The 14,117-nt window shown below is 35.8% G+C and overlaps 1 protein-coding gene across 13 annotated transcripts in view; it reads right to left on the reverse strand.

The window, feature by feature from the left end:
- Positions 1 to 14,117, reverse strand: part of PSPC1 (paraspeckle component 1) — a 109,391-nt gene that overhangs the window by 32,594 nt on the left and 62,680 nt on the right. For 4 of the 13 annotated variants that reach the window (XR_008538643.2, XR_008538642.2, XM_054664835.2 and 1 more), the window contains exons 7-8: positions 5,273 to 5,330; positions 1,450 to 1,619 (exon numbers count right to left, since the gene is read on the reverse strand). The exons of 6 other annotated variants lie outside the window; for them this stretch is intronic. Coding sequence is in view for 2 of the 7 variants with exons in the window: in XM_054664835.2 (XP_054520810.1) it covers positions 1,450 to 1,619; positions 5,273 to 5,330 (228 nt within the window). In the remaining 5 variants the exon portion in view is untranslated. Of the gene's footprint in view, positions 1 to 1,449; positions 1,620 to 5,272; positions 5,391 to 14,117 lie in introns of all 13 variants that reach the window. 3 more of the 13 variants (XR_010150605.1, XR_010150604.1, XR_010150606.1) reach the window with 2 other exon arrangements.

Consider the following 14,117-nt stretch of genomic DNA (forward strand, 5'->3'; position numbering starts at 1 on the left):
TTCAAACATATCACTATAAAATAAAGCCTCTACTGAAGGAAATAAATGCAATCACTGTGTTAAGCGCCATCTGTTCATAGTAGCCGTGCACTGCCTCCTTATCTCCCTGTATAAACTATCATTTTAAAAAATCCAACTGCCAGCATGTCCAATTTCTCCAAATTCTTGAAGCAAATAAAATAATGATAAATGCTGCATTCAACTCTAAGACATACAATGCATTGCTTTTAATGCCTCTGATCACGATGGATTTACAACTGATGACAGGTCTGAGTCTAACAGGCAGTGCTTTCTTTCTTTCTTAGCAGCATTGGCGCCTCAAGATTTCATATAGTAGTTTCAAAACTAAACTGCCTTTTCAAAATAGATAACCAAACAATTTCCCTTTCAAAATGTTATTTACAACAAGCATTAACAAACACTAAATGAGAAAACGGTTTGCCTAAAGTCCGATTTATATAGTGACAGACTTTAATAGAAATGATAAAAGGTATCATTCTTGCTACTAATATATTTAAATATAATAAAAATTACAACTGAAAAACCTTGTTTTCATAGTATTTAATCCACACAAAGATATCTTCACACTCTCAGATCAAGACAAAAAACTGTCTACTTTAAATTTACTAAATATAATTTAAAATTCTGTGAAAAGAATGCCACAATGGTGGTTTGGAAATACACAAAAACTTTAATGTTAATTTATAGCCAAATTCTTTGCAATAAATCATGACAGGTAATATTTTTTTCAAAAATATTTACTGAAAACTGTGTGTTCATACATATTGGACTTTTGTCCCCATCAAATATAAGGAGTCCACACAGGAAAAGAACACTATCATAAAATGCTTGAACGTTAGAATGCTGGTAAAAGATGGAAACAAATTAAAAAGCACAGAAAAATATCTGTAATTAACATATGCATTTGCTATATACTGAGGTACCACAGCATGCCACAGACAGTAATCCTAATTCTTGGACTACTTAAAAACTATCTCAGCTGGACGCAGTGGCTCACGCCTGTAATCCCAGCACTTTGGGAGGCCGAGGCGGGCGGATCACGAGGTCAGGAGTTTGAGACCAGCCTGGCCAACATAGTGAAACCCTGTCTCTACTAAAAATACAAAAATTAGCCTGGCATGGTGGCGCACACCTGTAGCCCCAACTACTCGGGAGGCTGAGGCAGGAGAATTGCTTGAACCTGGAAGGTGGAGGTTGCAGCAAGCCAAGATCGTGCCATGCACACCAGCCTGGGCAACAGTGCGAGACTCTGTCTCAAAAAAAAAAAAAAAAAACTATCTGTAACAAATCAACATATGATGTCACAAAATTTTCTTCTTCATTGGCTGCCAAAACAAATGATATCAAATTATATTAAGTGTGAAGTTATCCTTGATGCAGAAGTGTACATTACTGAATATAATCAAAATAATGTTTATGATACATTACCACTGCTCCATTATCTGGCATCATTGGAGTTCCCATATTTGCGGCTCCTTCTGGTCCCATGGCAGGACCAGGACCCATTGGTGGGCCAGGTATAGTTGCTCTGTTGTTCATATTCATACCCATCATTGGAGGAGGACCTTGGTTACCAGCAGGGGCTGGGCTAAACGCATCTATGTAAAACAATCTATACTTAGAGCTGTCCTATCTTAGTTTAGTAAACATTAAAAATTTAACAATATTTATGCAATCTATATACCAAGACCGTTATCAAAATTATTTTCGCTCCTTAAGAATGTGATATGCGTTATCTACTCTGTAATAGGGCATTACCTACACTCTAGAATTAGAATTTTCATCCCCAAGCCAAACGTACATAAAATCAAGGAGGAAACTATCAAATCATTTTAGGGCATTTGAGACTAACAGTTTGCAAGCTTTGAGACATCACTATTATTTTGTAATAGCAGGCTTTTAAACCAAATAATCCCTAACAATGGGGACTACATTTTACCAGTTTAAATGAGTAACAAAGGATTAGCACTTACAAAACCACTTAATTTTTTTCAACCCATGGCTAAAAATATTAGCAGTAAATTATGCTAAGTTGTGAGAGAGGAAATCATTTCCTGCAATATATAAATAAAGATCATTATAACTAGCCTCTCATCTTAGTTTTTTTTTTTTCCTCCCTGAGTTTATGGAATACCTTGCTAAATTACATGAGGTACTCTTTTTTTAACTTTTTATTTTGAAATATGGAATCTAAACCAAAAAATTGAAATGACTTATAAGAAAACTTATTTTTAAAAGCAACCGCAACCAAATACAGATAAAATATTAATATAGCTATCTGGATCTTTCTGACAAGCTTAAATTCCATAAATGTGGACAATCTGATAATATTTCAAGTTTTTTCATTAAAAAAATCCACCTACCTCATTAATATTAATAGTGTTTGCACTGTAATACTACATATATGATGATCTCAGATACAACACATTTTTAGGCATTTTCTTTGAAAAATTTTTTCCCTTTTAAGTGTTAGTACTTATCATTAAAAATTCATAACAAAGCCATTCTAATTTAGAGTTTTCTTCTAGTATTTCATTACATAGGTCAATTTTCTGATAATAAGAACTCAATTTCTCAAATATACATTATAATGCAGCTGAAATCTCTATATGGCTGAGTCCTTACCAGCCCCTGGCATCATACTTCTGCTCTTTGAATCCAATCCCCAGAAACCTAGCAAATTCATAGGAAGGAATTATTTCCTTCATCCCTAAATGCTCTTGCCGATAAACAGACTTTAACCAAGAATATTTCCGCTCCCTCAGTATAGCCCTAAATAGCTATTTTTAATAATTTCTACAATCTAGACATGAAGAGAATATAAGAACAGTATCTAAGAGGCGTCTTACCTCAACAATCCCCCAGAAAACAAACTAAGTTTCTTTTTCCTCTCTTTCTCTTTAATAGAATGTAATTTTACAATGGTGGGTTCAGAATATAACTATACAACTATGGGTATAAAAAATCAAAAATAATATTTCCAACTAACAGCAGTTAACTTAGAGCCTTACTTTTAGTACTCATATCTTCCACCACATAGCTATAAATAAATTTAAAGATATAAAAAATGTTAGCATTATCTGATTACTAGAAAGGTAGCATTATAATGTAGGTTTCGCTTGGTTATACACACTAGTGATACACCAGAAAATCTGCTGCCACTTTCCATCAATGTAACTTGATGAGTTATGACAGTTTTAACTTCTCAACAACCCAACTGGATGATAATGATTAATAGCTCTACAAAACCAGTATGATGAAGTCTCACATTGAATGAAGACTGAAGAGAAAATTAGATAAACTGGGCTTTAGGAGAGTTAAGTGCTAAAATGTAAGTAAGTCCTCTGGTGAATAAAATGTCACGAAAATTTTAAGTTATCTTCAATTCCTAACTAAGTAAGGACTCTAAAGGCATATTCTGATATTTCTTCTGATAAAATTGCAGAGTATCTCTGCACCATCAGAAGTGGTTTTAAGTTTTATACTATTTTAAAGTTTAGCTCCAATGTTAATGTCATTCTAATAATGATAACAGCCTTTTAAACTGCCTATAATCTACAATAACCTTATTCCTAAAATCCTTAAAATTACATGGATTATATTAAATAGCATCCCAGCATTTACTCTTAAAAAAAGACATAAATATTGGACCACTTGGACATCATTATACTCAATTATGCTTCATAATTTAGAACACTCTTGGTTCATTAATTATTTCACGTATCCACTGCAGTAATTTCATAATTAAGTTCTTTATGGGCAAGGGCCATGTTTCTTGCTTCCTGCATATATCAGAGATATTCACTAACTACTTGTTGGTAAAAAGTGACCAAGTAAACAGCAATATATGATTCTACATTATCTGATTAGTAGTATTGAAAAACTCGCAACAGAAGTTTAAGAAAAAAAAGCTGATCATGGAAAATGTTCATTCCACACATGACTTAAGTTTCATTCGATAGACTATATATGCTGAGAACACACTTGATTTTGTAAATGGGTGTGCATGTTAAGTACATTGTTTGCCACGGTAGTGTAATCTTTGAAACTATGTACTTTTAAGTTATATAAAGATTTTCAGCTTCATAACAGCTTTTGTGGGACAATTTAATGTGGGACAGCTTTTGTGGGACAATTAATTTAATAAAATTTAATTCCTTACCCAACTTTTAAATGTATGACATTTCAAATTTCAAATTTAGTAAGGCCTACGATATGCCACACTTGCTTTTCCTTCAGGTTATTTACTTGGCATTATTTCCCTTGCAACTTGGCTGTACGAGCAAATCCATACTAAAGTTGCTAATATGCTTTCTTAAAAGCTTAGTCAACTCTAAAACATGCATTGGCGACACACATGTAATTCCCTTGATGAGTTATAGACTACAAACACTGAGTGCACTTCTGTGCACAACACTGTAGGTTAAAGGAAAAAAGTTCAATATTCATTAAAGTGAAGGAAAACAGCTTCAAAGTTACACAAAAAGCTAGTTTAAGATAGAAATGTATAAAACGCTCTCTACCTAAAAACACAACTCAGAAACTATCAATTTCCAACTTGGAAACTATCAATTTCCAGTGTCCAATTAGGACAGGCGAGGTGGCTCATGCCTGGAATATCAGTACTTTGGGAAGCTGATGGGGGTAAACTGCTTGAGCCCAGGAGTTCGAGACCATCCTGGGCAACAAGGCGAAATCCTGTCTCTACTAAAAATACAAAAAATAAGCCAGGCGTGGTGGCACATGCCTGTAGTCCCAGCTACTTGGTAAGATGGAAGGACCACTTGAGCCCAGGAAGTCGAGGTTTCAGCAAGCCGAGTTTGTGCCACTGTACTCCAGCCTGGGCAACAGAGTGAGGTCCTGCCTCAAAAAAAAAAAAAAAAAAAAAAGCCAAATAGAAGGCATAAAATTTGATTTTAAAACTGCAAAGACAGAGCTGTATTACACAATGCAATGACTAAACTACCTTCAGGCTGTATTGCAACCTGGTTTATATGTTTCTTTCATTAAGCCTATGAATGTATAACACATCTTTTAGCCTTCAAACAAAAACAAAATGAGAATTTTCTTCCCAGACATATATTTTTAATATAATTGTATTGTATTCCAGTTTAATGGATGTAAGAGATTTCACCTTTAGAAATGTTGGTTCTGTATTTTAGTTTCTTACTGATATGTAGATACCACAAACAGCATAAACAGTCCCCCCAAAAATGAAAAATTACAAAAGCCTTTTGCTTCAAATCCCTACCTCCCATGTTTATTGCTCCACGGGGACCCATATCACCCATTCTCATTTCCTGTTCTCTCTGTAAGTAAACATAGTTGTCACAGTCAACCTATCGATCTTATGACTTTACATTTCCCATCTAAAATCAAAAAGAAAAGAGTGAATTGGGACATCATTTTCCATTAAAAATTTTGAAAAGTTTCCATCATCATAAACTGAATAAGAATGCTGAAAAGAAACTTCAGTCTCCCAGGCTTAATATACTACAAATGCTTAATGCACCCAGTTTATATTGCAAGATTAGATTACTAATGAATCAGATTATATAAAATATATCACAAATTATTTTTAATGTTTTTATTCCAACAGATGAAAGACACATGCCTAGATTCCAAGCAAAGGAAAATCTAGTAATGATAACCACCAGAGCCAATTATTTTCTCCTCCCAGGTCACTGAAGTCTTAAAATAGAAATGACTGTTACCAAGTTCATGTTGAAATGTATTTGAACATATAACACAAATAGCTTTAGGGAATTATGCTAAAAATAAGGTTACAATCTTCATTGTCTAAATATTATAATTCATTCATGTATTTGTATTCATCTACTCAAGCATTATTCCATCCAGGGACTATAGATAGCACACACAAGCAATTACTGAAAGCTCGACATAACATTGCTTTCCTTTAACTGCGCAGTAATTTTATTTGAAAACCTGAATGAAAGTATTACACAGTTAACTATAAAACAGAAATATTCAGAACATTTGAAATTTCATTACAGAAACTGCTTCCTAAAAGCTGTTAATTTACCAACAATAGTGACATAGAATTAACTTCAATGAAATCTCTAAGTGAAATTTCTCAAGATAACATAGGAAAATTGCAATTTTCACTTTGACTTGATGACCATTTCCAATCACAGAAAACCGTTAAATGTAGCAATCATGAAAAACATTCCATTATGAGACAAATGCAGCAATGTTTAAAGAAAGCATAATTACTGTACTTTTGAAAAGCAATCTTATTAAAATCTAAATGTTCATTTAAAGTTCCATTTTATAATACGAAAGACTGTTGAAAAGCACCTATAAAGCTGGAAATAAAATAAAAGCCTATGATGGAAACGTAATTGCCATTAAGCCACAAGTGGCTCCTTAAAAAAACTGCCTAACTTAAATGGAGATGTCCAAAGGTAATCTTAATGAAGCTACAGTACAATGAATGAAGCTACGGTACAACAAAAACACCATCATGAAGAGATAAAATGCTTTCTCACATTATTTAGAAGATTTAAATACCAATCTTTCTAAAAAGCTTCTTAATTTTTTTTTTTTTTTCCCCAGAGATCCTCGCTCTGTTGCCCTGGCTGCAGTGCAGTGGCGTCATGATACCTCACTGCAGCCTCGAACTCCTGGGCTCAAGTGATCCTCCTGCCTCAGCTTCCCGAATAGATGGGATGACAAGCATGCACCATCATGCCTGGTGAATTTTTGAATTTTTTTTTGTAGAGATAGGGTCTCGCTATGTCAACCAGGCTGGTATCTAACTCCTGGGCTAAAGCAATCCTCCTGCCTCACGCTCGCAATGTGCTGGGATTACAAACGTGAACCACAATGCCCAGCCCTAAAAGCCATGTTTTAACTTTCCTAAAAATAAATTTCTCATCATAAAATTTGTGACCATTAATGGATACTATTGCTGACCTGCAAAAAAAGCTAGACTGAGGCGGGGTGCAGTGGCTCACGCCAGTAATCCCAACACTTTGGGAGGCTGAGGCAGGCAGATCACCTGAGGTCAGGAGTTCAAGACCAGCCTGGCAAACATGGTGAAACCTGTCTCTAGGTTGGGCGCGGTGGCTCACGCCTGTAATCCCAGCACTTTGGGAGGCCGAGATGGGCGGATCACGAGGCCAGGAGATTGAGACCATCCTGGCTAACACGGTGAAACCCCGTTTCTACTAAAAATACAAAAAAAATTAGCCAGGTGTGGTGGCGGGCGCCCGTAGTCCCAACTATTCGGGAGGCTGAGGCAGGAGAATTGCGGGAACCCAGGAGGCAGAGGTTGCAGTGAGCCGAGATCGCACCACTGTACTCCAGCCTGGGCAACAAAGAGAGACTCCGTCTCATAAAAAAAAAAGAAAAAAGAAACCCCATCTCTACTAATAATACAAAAAAATTAGCTGGGCAGTAGTGGCACATGCCTGTAATCCTACCTCCTCAGGAGGCTGCGGTAGGAGAATCGCTTGAACCCAGGAGGCGGGGGTTGCAATGAACCAAGATTGCACTATTGCACTCCAGCCTGGGCAACAAGAGCAAAACTCTGTCTCAAAAAAAAAAAAAAGCTAGACTGTAATATAAAATTGGCTACTCATCAAGCATTATATTTAGAAAACTATTTTAAAATAAAGCTTCTGTTATCACTACTTTCAATAAACCAAACCAAACTGCCATTTCCTTATCACTACTTAGAAACTACTGATAGGTTCTTAGAACCTACTGATAAAACTTAACAATGCTTCAAAACACCCAAAATCTTCTAGCTATAAAAATAATATCTATAGTATCTAGATAAGTATCTGTAACAAGCAAATATAGTAGACATTTCGTTGTTCAGAAGCTGGTTACACACCAGCACCATCGAGTAAAATACATGGATTTCATAATCATGACCTTTGAGGAGGACAGGATTTCAATTTATATTTTTACTTTTGAATTTGTCTTCACTATGAAAGGTTAGGAATTCAATATCTAACCACTAATATAGGGTAATTGTTTACAGTCTCACTGCTTGAGATTTCAATTTTCAACTACCCCTTATATACCCTAATACCTTAACTATTGGCCTATGATTCACTGGCAGGAAAAAAGGGCATAAACAATCTTTTTTATTGTCTCTTTGTATTTTCAGCTCTATGTATCACTTTCTAGAATAACTTTCTAGAATAGTGCGAGCTTTATTATTCACAAAGTACCTTCTTTTATTATTAAATCCATTGTCATTAAGAAAATTTCATGGGAAATGTATCAATGTACCAAAAATATCTATGGTTTTAAGTTAACTATTCAACACGAACATTCCCCTTCTGGTGGTATATTATAAATCGGTACAAGTTATAAAATACCTTTCTCTAAATGAGATAATCAGAATATCTTAGAATACTCCATGTTACTATAGCATATTACTGTATTAAAATACCAATTCATGAGGCACATTACAGCATTTTTCACTAAATATATATATATACTTGTATTTAGTAATGTTGACAATATCTTAAAGATGATTACTGAATACTATTTTACACAGCTTTGCTCTTAAGAAAAAAGAGTATAATTTGATGGCATCATTTTGTAACTATCTTAGAAGGGGTAAAAGAAATTTTCAGCTTCCTAGTCATGTCTTCAGGCTGTTACTTTCTAGAAAACCACCGCTACAAACTTCTAGTAAAATGCAAAAGAGGTAGAGATTATATTAGGATGATTTTGTAAAATGAAATACAGCATTCTTCACTATCACTAAATCTATCAAATATTAATAAGAATCACTTGAGGAAATTCACAACTGTGTGCCCACCCAACAAGCAATACACAAAACCCTTACTTCCCTCTATGAATGACTTTTAATAACACTTCAAATTAGAATTTAAGTTAGAACCAGTGCGTATATGTGATATTTTTACAAATTTAAATAATGCTTTATTACATTACAAAAAATTAAGAGTTGTTGTTTAAGTCAAAACAACTTATTTGTAACCAACATCTCAAAAGACTGCAGTGCGCTAAAATAAACCTATGATGAAGACTCAGTTTTACATTATTGATTCAACTCTATGAAGTAGGCCTACTGTTACCTCATTTTAGACATAATGAAACTGAGGCACAAAGCTGTTGAATAACTTAGTCAAGGTCATATGGATAGTAAGTGGCTGAGCTAGCCTATACGATTCTACTGAAATGGAGTTCACAAAATTTTTGACGTTCACGAGATACTTTCATTCTTCAAAAATTCCAACATATCTCCATGTCCCAGACAGCCAAAAAAAAAAGAATTCCAACAGTCGAAGCCTAACAAAAGGCAAGATTTTAACTTATCTTTGCGGTATTTATAAGATTGTATGCCTTTCCATGAAAAGAATTATACATATGTATTCCTGAAAGCTTCGAATTCAAGTGTACTTAAATTAACAGATGACCAAAAAGCGGGCAAAGTATGACTAATTCCCAGAACCACATGTCAAAAGAGCATTCCATCATTGCAGCGGTTCTTAACGTGTAGGTCATGGAGTACACTAAGAGTCCCCAAGACTCAGGAAGTGCACAGTCACAACTATTTCATGTTTTCCCAGCACTAAGATACAGTTAGTTATAGTACTATCATCAGACTTTTCTCTGTATCAACATTCACTACATTTAATGGTGCAAAAGTAATGGCTAGGAAAAGTCCCAGCACTATAGCACAAGCCAAGAGACTTGGGCCCAATTTTTACTAGTAACCACTGCATTTGTCACATGGATAAAACTGTAGTTTAAAATTTTAAACTATGAATACCTGGAGGAAGCAGTCAAAGTTAATTTTATTAAATCTCTATCCATGGGTACATGCTTTTTTCATGTTCTTCACAATAAAACAGGATTTGTCCACAAAGTACATCTGCTGCATTCTGAAGTAGGATGGTTATTTTAAGAAAAAGCATTCATAATTGAGGTGCATGCTGAATGAAATACTTTTTTCACAGAACAAGGTTTTTATAAGAGACACTATAATTATTGGCTTGCGTATTTGGCGGATATTTTCTATGAGATCAATATGAAGACATGTAACTTCTTTTTAATTTTGTAAAATGAATACATTAGCATTTTGGATAATCTGCTTAGGCCAATGCATCAGTATTTTTCTTCTGATTGGTACATAACACTAAAAAATCATGCATGGGTAAAAAATCCATTCAAAATTCAAAGCAGCCCAGCGGATTTCTTTTTTTTTTTTTTTTTTCCCTTTGTTAGTCTCACTCTGTTGCCCAGGCTGGGGTGCAATGGCATGATCTCAACTCATGCAGCCTCTGACTCCCAGATTCAAGCAATCCTCCTGCCTCAGCCTCAAGGGTAGCTGGAACTATAGGCACATACCATCACGCCCAGATAATTTTTGTGTTTTTTGTAGAAATGGGGTTTTACCATGTTACTCGGGATGGTCTTGAACTCCTGAGCTCAAGTGATCCACCTGCCTCAACCCCCCAAAGTGCTGTGATTACAGGTGTGAGCCACCATGCCCAGCCAACCCAATTAATTTCAATATAAGAGTACTTTTAAGTTTTACAGTAGTATCAAAAAAATCCACAATTATCTTTAAAGGTTATTAACATACTCCTCCCTTATCACTTCTCCGTATAAAGTCAGGTCTTCTTTGATGCATTTTAATTAAAAAGCTTTCTGCAATAGATGGACTGCAAAAGCAAACGTGGGAAGCCAACCATTTTTTATAGAGCAAAACAAATTTACAAAACATAAAACAACACCATTCTTCCCACTACACTAAAGGGAACATTAAAAGACATTTGCAAAAATGTACAAGAAAGCGACTCTTAACTCTGTAACGTTTTCTTTAAAACCTCGCTTTGGATTATAATATGGTAAATATTGATATAATCCTTTAGCAGGACTTTGGCGCCCTCAATAATTTTTAATAGTGATATGGAAAATTAAAGAAATATGGAAGCCAAAAAGTTTGAGAAGCACTATTTTTAAAGTCCCAGTCAGTTTTCTTTCAAGAAAATATAGAACAGGAAGCTTGCACTAAGTAAGGTAAATTAACCTAACAAATATTTTCCAAAGTGGCATGGTAAACACGCCACTACTGGCACATGGCACTTTTTGTGCAGAACATGGATATTTTTCCTTTAATATTTAGTACTTGGGCTATCATGAAACAAGGTGAGCATAACCATCCAAAACCCCAAGTGCTCCAAAATCCAAAACTTTTTAAACACCAACACAATGCCCAAAGTGGAAGATTCCATACTTGACCTCATGTGATGGGTCTAAGTCAAAATGTAGGCAAAACTTTCACACACAAAATTACTTAAAATATTCTACTGAGCCAGGCATAGTGGTTCATGCCTATAATCCCAGCACTCTGGGAGGCTGAGATGCCAAGAATTGCTCGAGCCCAGGAATTCAAGACAAGCCTGTGTCACACAGTGAGACACTGTCTCTTAAAAAAATTTTTTTTTGGACAGACACATAATCCCAGCACTTTGGGAGACTGAGGCGGATGGATCACGAGGTCAAGAGATCAAGACCATCCTAGCTAACACGGTGAAACCCCGTCTCTACTAAAAATACAAAAAAATTAGCTGGGCATGGTGGAGGGCACCTGTAGTCCCAGCTACTCGGGAAGCTGAGGCAGGAGAATGGCATGAACCCGGGAGGCGGTGCTTGCAGTGAGCCAAGATCACGCCACTGCACTCCAGCCTGGGCGATACAGCAAGACTCCGTCTCAAAAAAATAAAAAATTAAAAATTAAAAAATTAAATTCTATGAAGTTACCTTCAGGCTATGTATATAAGACATATATGAAACATAAGTGAATTTCATATTTGGATCTGGGTCCCATCCCCAAGATATCTCATTACATAATACACAAATGTTTCAAAATTCAAAAAAATCCAAATTCCAATACACTTCTAGTCCCAAACATTTTAGATAAGGGATACTCAACATGTATATTTTGTGTGTGTATGTGTGTGTGTGTATTACCAATAACCTAATTTAAAGGAATCACTTAACACAGTACTCAGGTAAAGCTAAAGTGTAGTATGACCACCTAAACTTGGGGATACACTCACTGAACTAAATAAAAACTGCTTTAACTGTGTCAGCTGGAACAACATTTAATGATCAATGACGAGAGGTATTCATCTAACACTTTATCAATATAACTCTTGTTTGAGTGAATGCAATCTTAATGGGCACAATCAATACTCTTTTTTAGGTCACAGTCAAAATTCTTTATTGATAAAGACCTCTCATGTTTATCTCAAAAAAAGCTTTAAGAATTGTCCAGGAATCACCACATGCAATTTAGGTTCTATGTCTCAAAAAACAAAAATGCTAAAATAATGTAGAACATTTAAATCCACTAAAAAATATATAATTCTAGAGAAAAATATAGTAAGTTCTGCCAAGTAACAGGATTCAGCCTTTTTAATCAATTAGGAATATCTAAATATTCCTAAAAATAAATTCCCTAAAAAAAACCTATATTTAGCAATTGAAAATATTTTAGTGTGAGCAAACTATATTCTATTACCTTTTCCTTCACTAAAGAAGGTTACATAACAGAACAATAAGGTTATAACCAATTAAACTTTCATGAGAAAGATTAAATAAGAACTGTTGGCCAGGCGCGGTGGCTCACTCCTGTAACCTCAGCACTTTTGGGGGCTGAGGCAGGCAGATCACCTGAGGTCAGGGGATCGAGACCAGCCTGGCCAAGATGGTGAAACCCCGTCTCTATGAAAAGCTTGGCGACACAGCGAGACTGCATCTCAAAAAAAACAAAAAAGAAAATCGTTAGGAGCCAGAAATATTAGATAACAAATTGTAGACACAAAGAATGAAGCAAAAATCACTTACATGAAATATTCATGGGTATTTTTAAAAACCTCAAGATATTAGGCCTCTTTGCCAGTATTAACTCATGAAAAAAGTATTAAGATACTGAACAATATACATCAGCAAATGAATCTTTTCTAATAAAAGTAAACTGGGCCGGACATGGTGGCTCACACTTGTAATCCCAGCACTATGGGAGGCTGAGGCAGGCAGATCACTTGAGGTCAGGAGTTAGGGACCAGCCTGGCCAACATGGTGAAACCCCGTAAATACTAAAAGAAATTAAGGCCGAGCACGGTGGCTCAAGCCTGTAATCCAAGCAGTTTGGGAGGCCGAAGCGGGCAGATCACCTGAGGTCAGGAGTTTGAGACCAGCCTGGTCAACATGGTGAAACCCATCTTTATTAAAAACACAAAAAATCAGCCAGGTGTGGTGGTGGGCGCCTGTAGTCCCAGCTACTCGAGAGGATGAGGAAGGAAAATCGCTTGAAACCAGAAGGTGGAGGCTGCAATGAGCCATGATAACACCACTGCTCTCCAGCCTGGGCAACAGAGAAAGACTCTGTCTCAAAAAAAAAAAAAAAAAAAGTTAGCCAGGCATGGTGGTGCACCCCTGTATCCCAGCTACTTAGAAGGCTGAGGCAGGAGAATCACTTGATCAGGAGACGGAGTTTGCAGTGAGCTGAGATCGTGCCACTGCACTCCAGCGTGGGCGACAGAGGGAGACTCCACTTAAAAAAAAAAAAAAAAAGTAAATAAGGGTCAGGCATGGTGTCCAGTGCCTGTAATCTCAGGGTTTTGGGGGACCAACGCAGGAGGATCCCTTGAGGTTAGGAATTAGAGGTATGGTGACCTATGATTGCGTCACTGCACTCCAGCCTGGGTGACAGAATGAGACCTCACTCCAAAAAAATTTTTAAACGTTTTAAAATGAAAAGGAAAAAAATATACGTTTCTATTGATACAACTCAATAGCATGTAAACTTTCCAACCTAATCAATAGTGAATGCTTGGAAAACTTAACATTTGAAATTCAGGCAATTAAAAACAACAATTTCTAATATATGTGTTATTCGCTGCTAGTTAGTGAGGGGTACTTTAAAAAATATAAGACAATCTATATATATATAACCAAGTTTTCTCCCCTCAATACATGCATTCCTAAATATCTTCACCCATGAATATCTGGGAAAATATTCTTCAGATATATGATTGTTAAAATGAAACTTTACTTCGTATGCCATTGATAGAATT

The sequence above is a fragment of the Pan troglodytes genome, chromosome 14 (assembly GCF_028858775.2).
Source record: "Pan troglodytes isolate AG18354 chromosome 14, NHGRI_mPanTro3-v2.0_pri, whole genome shotgun sequence".
In the NCBI taxonomy this organism is placed as follows: domain Eukaryota; kingdom Metazoa; phylum Chordata; class Mammalia; order Primates; family Hominidae; genus Pan; species Pan troglodytes.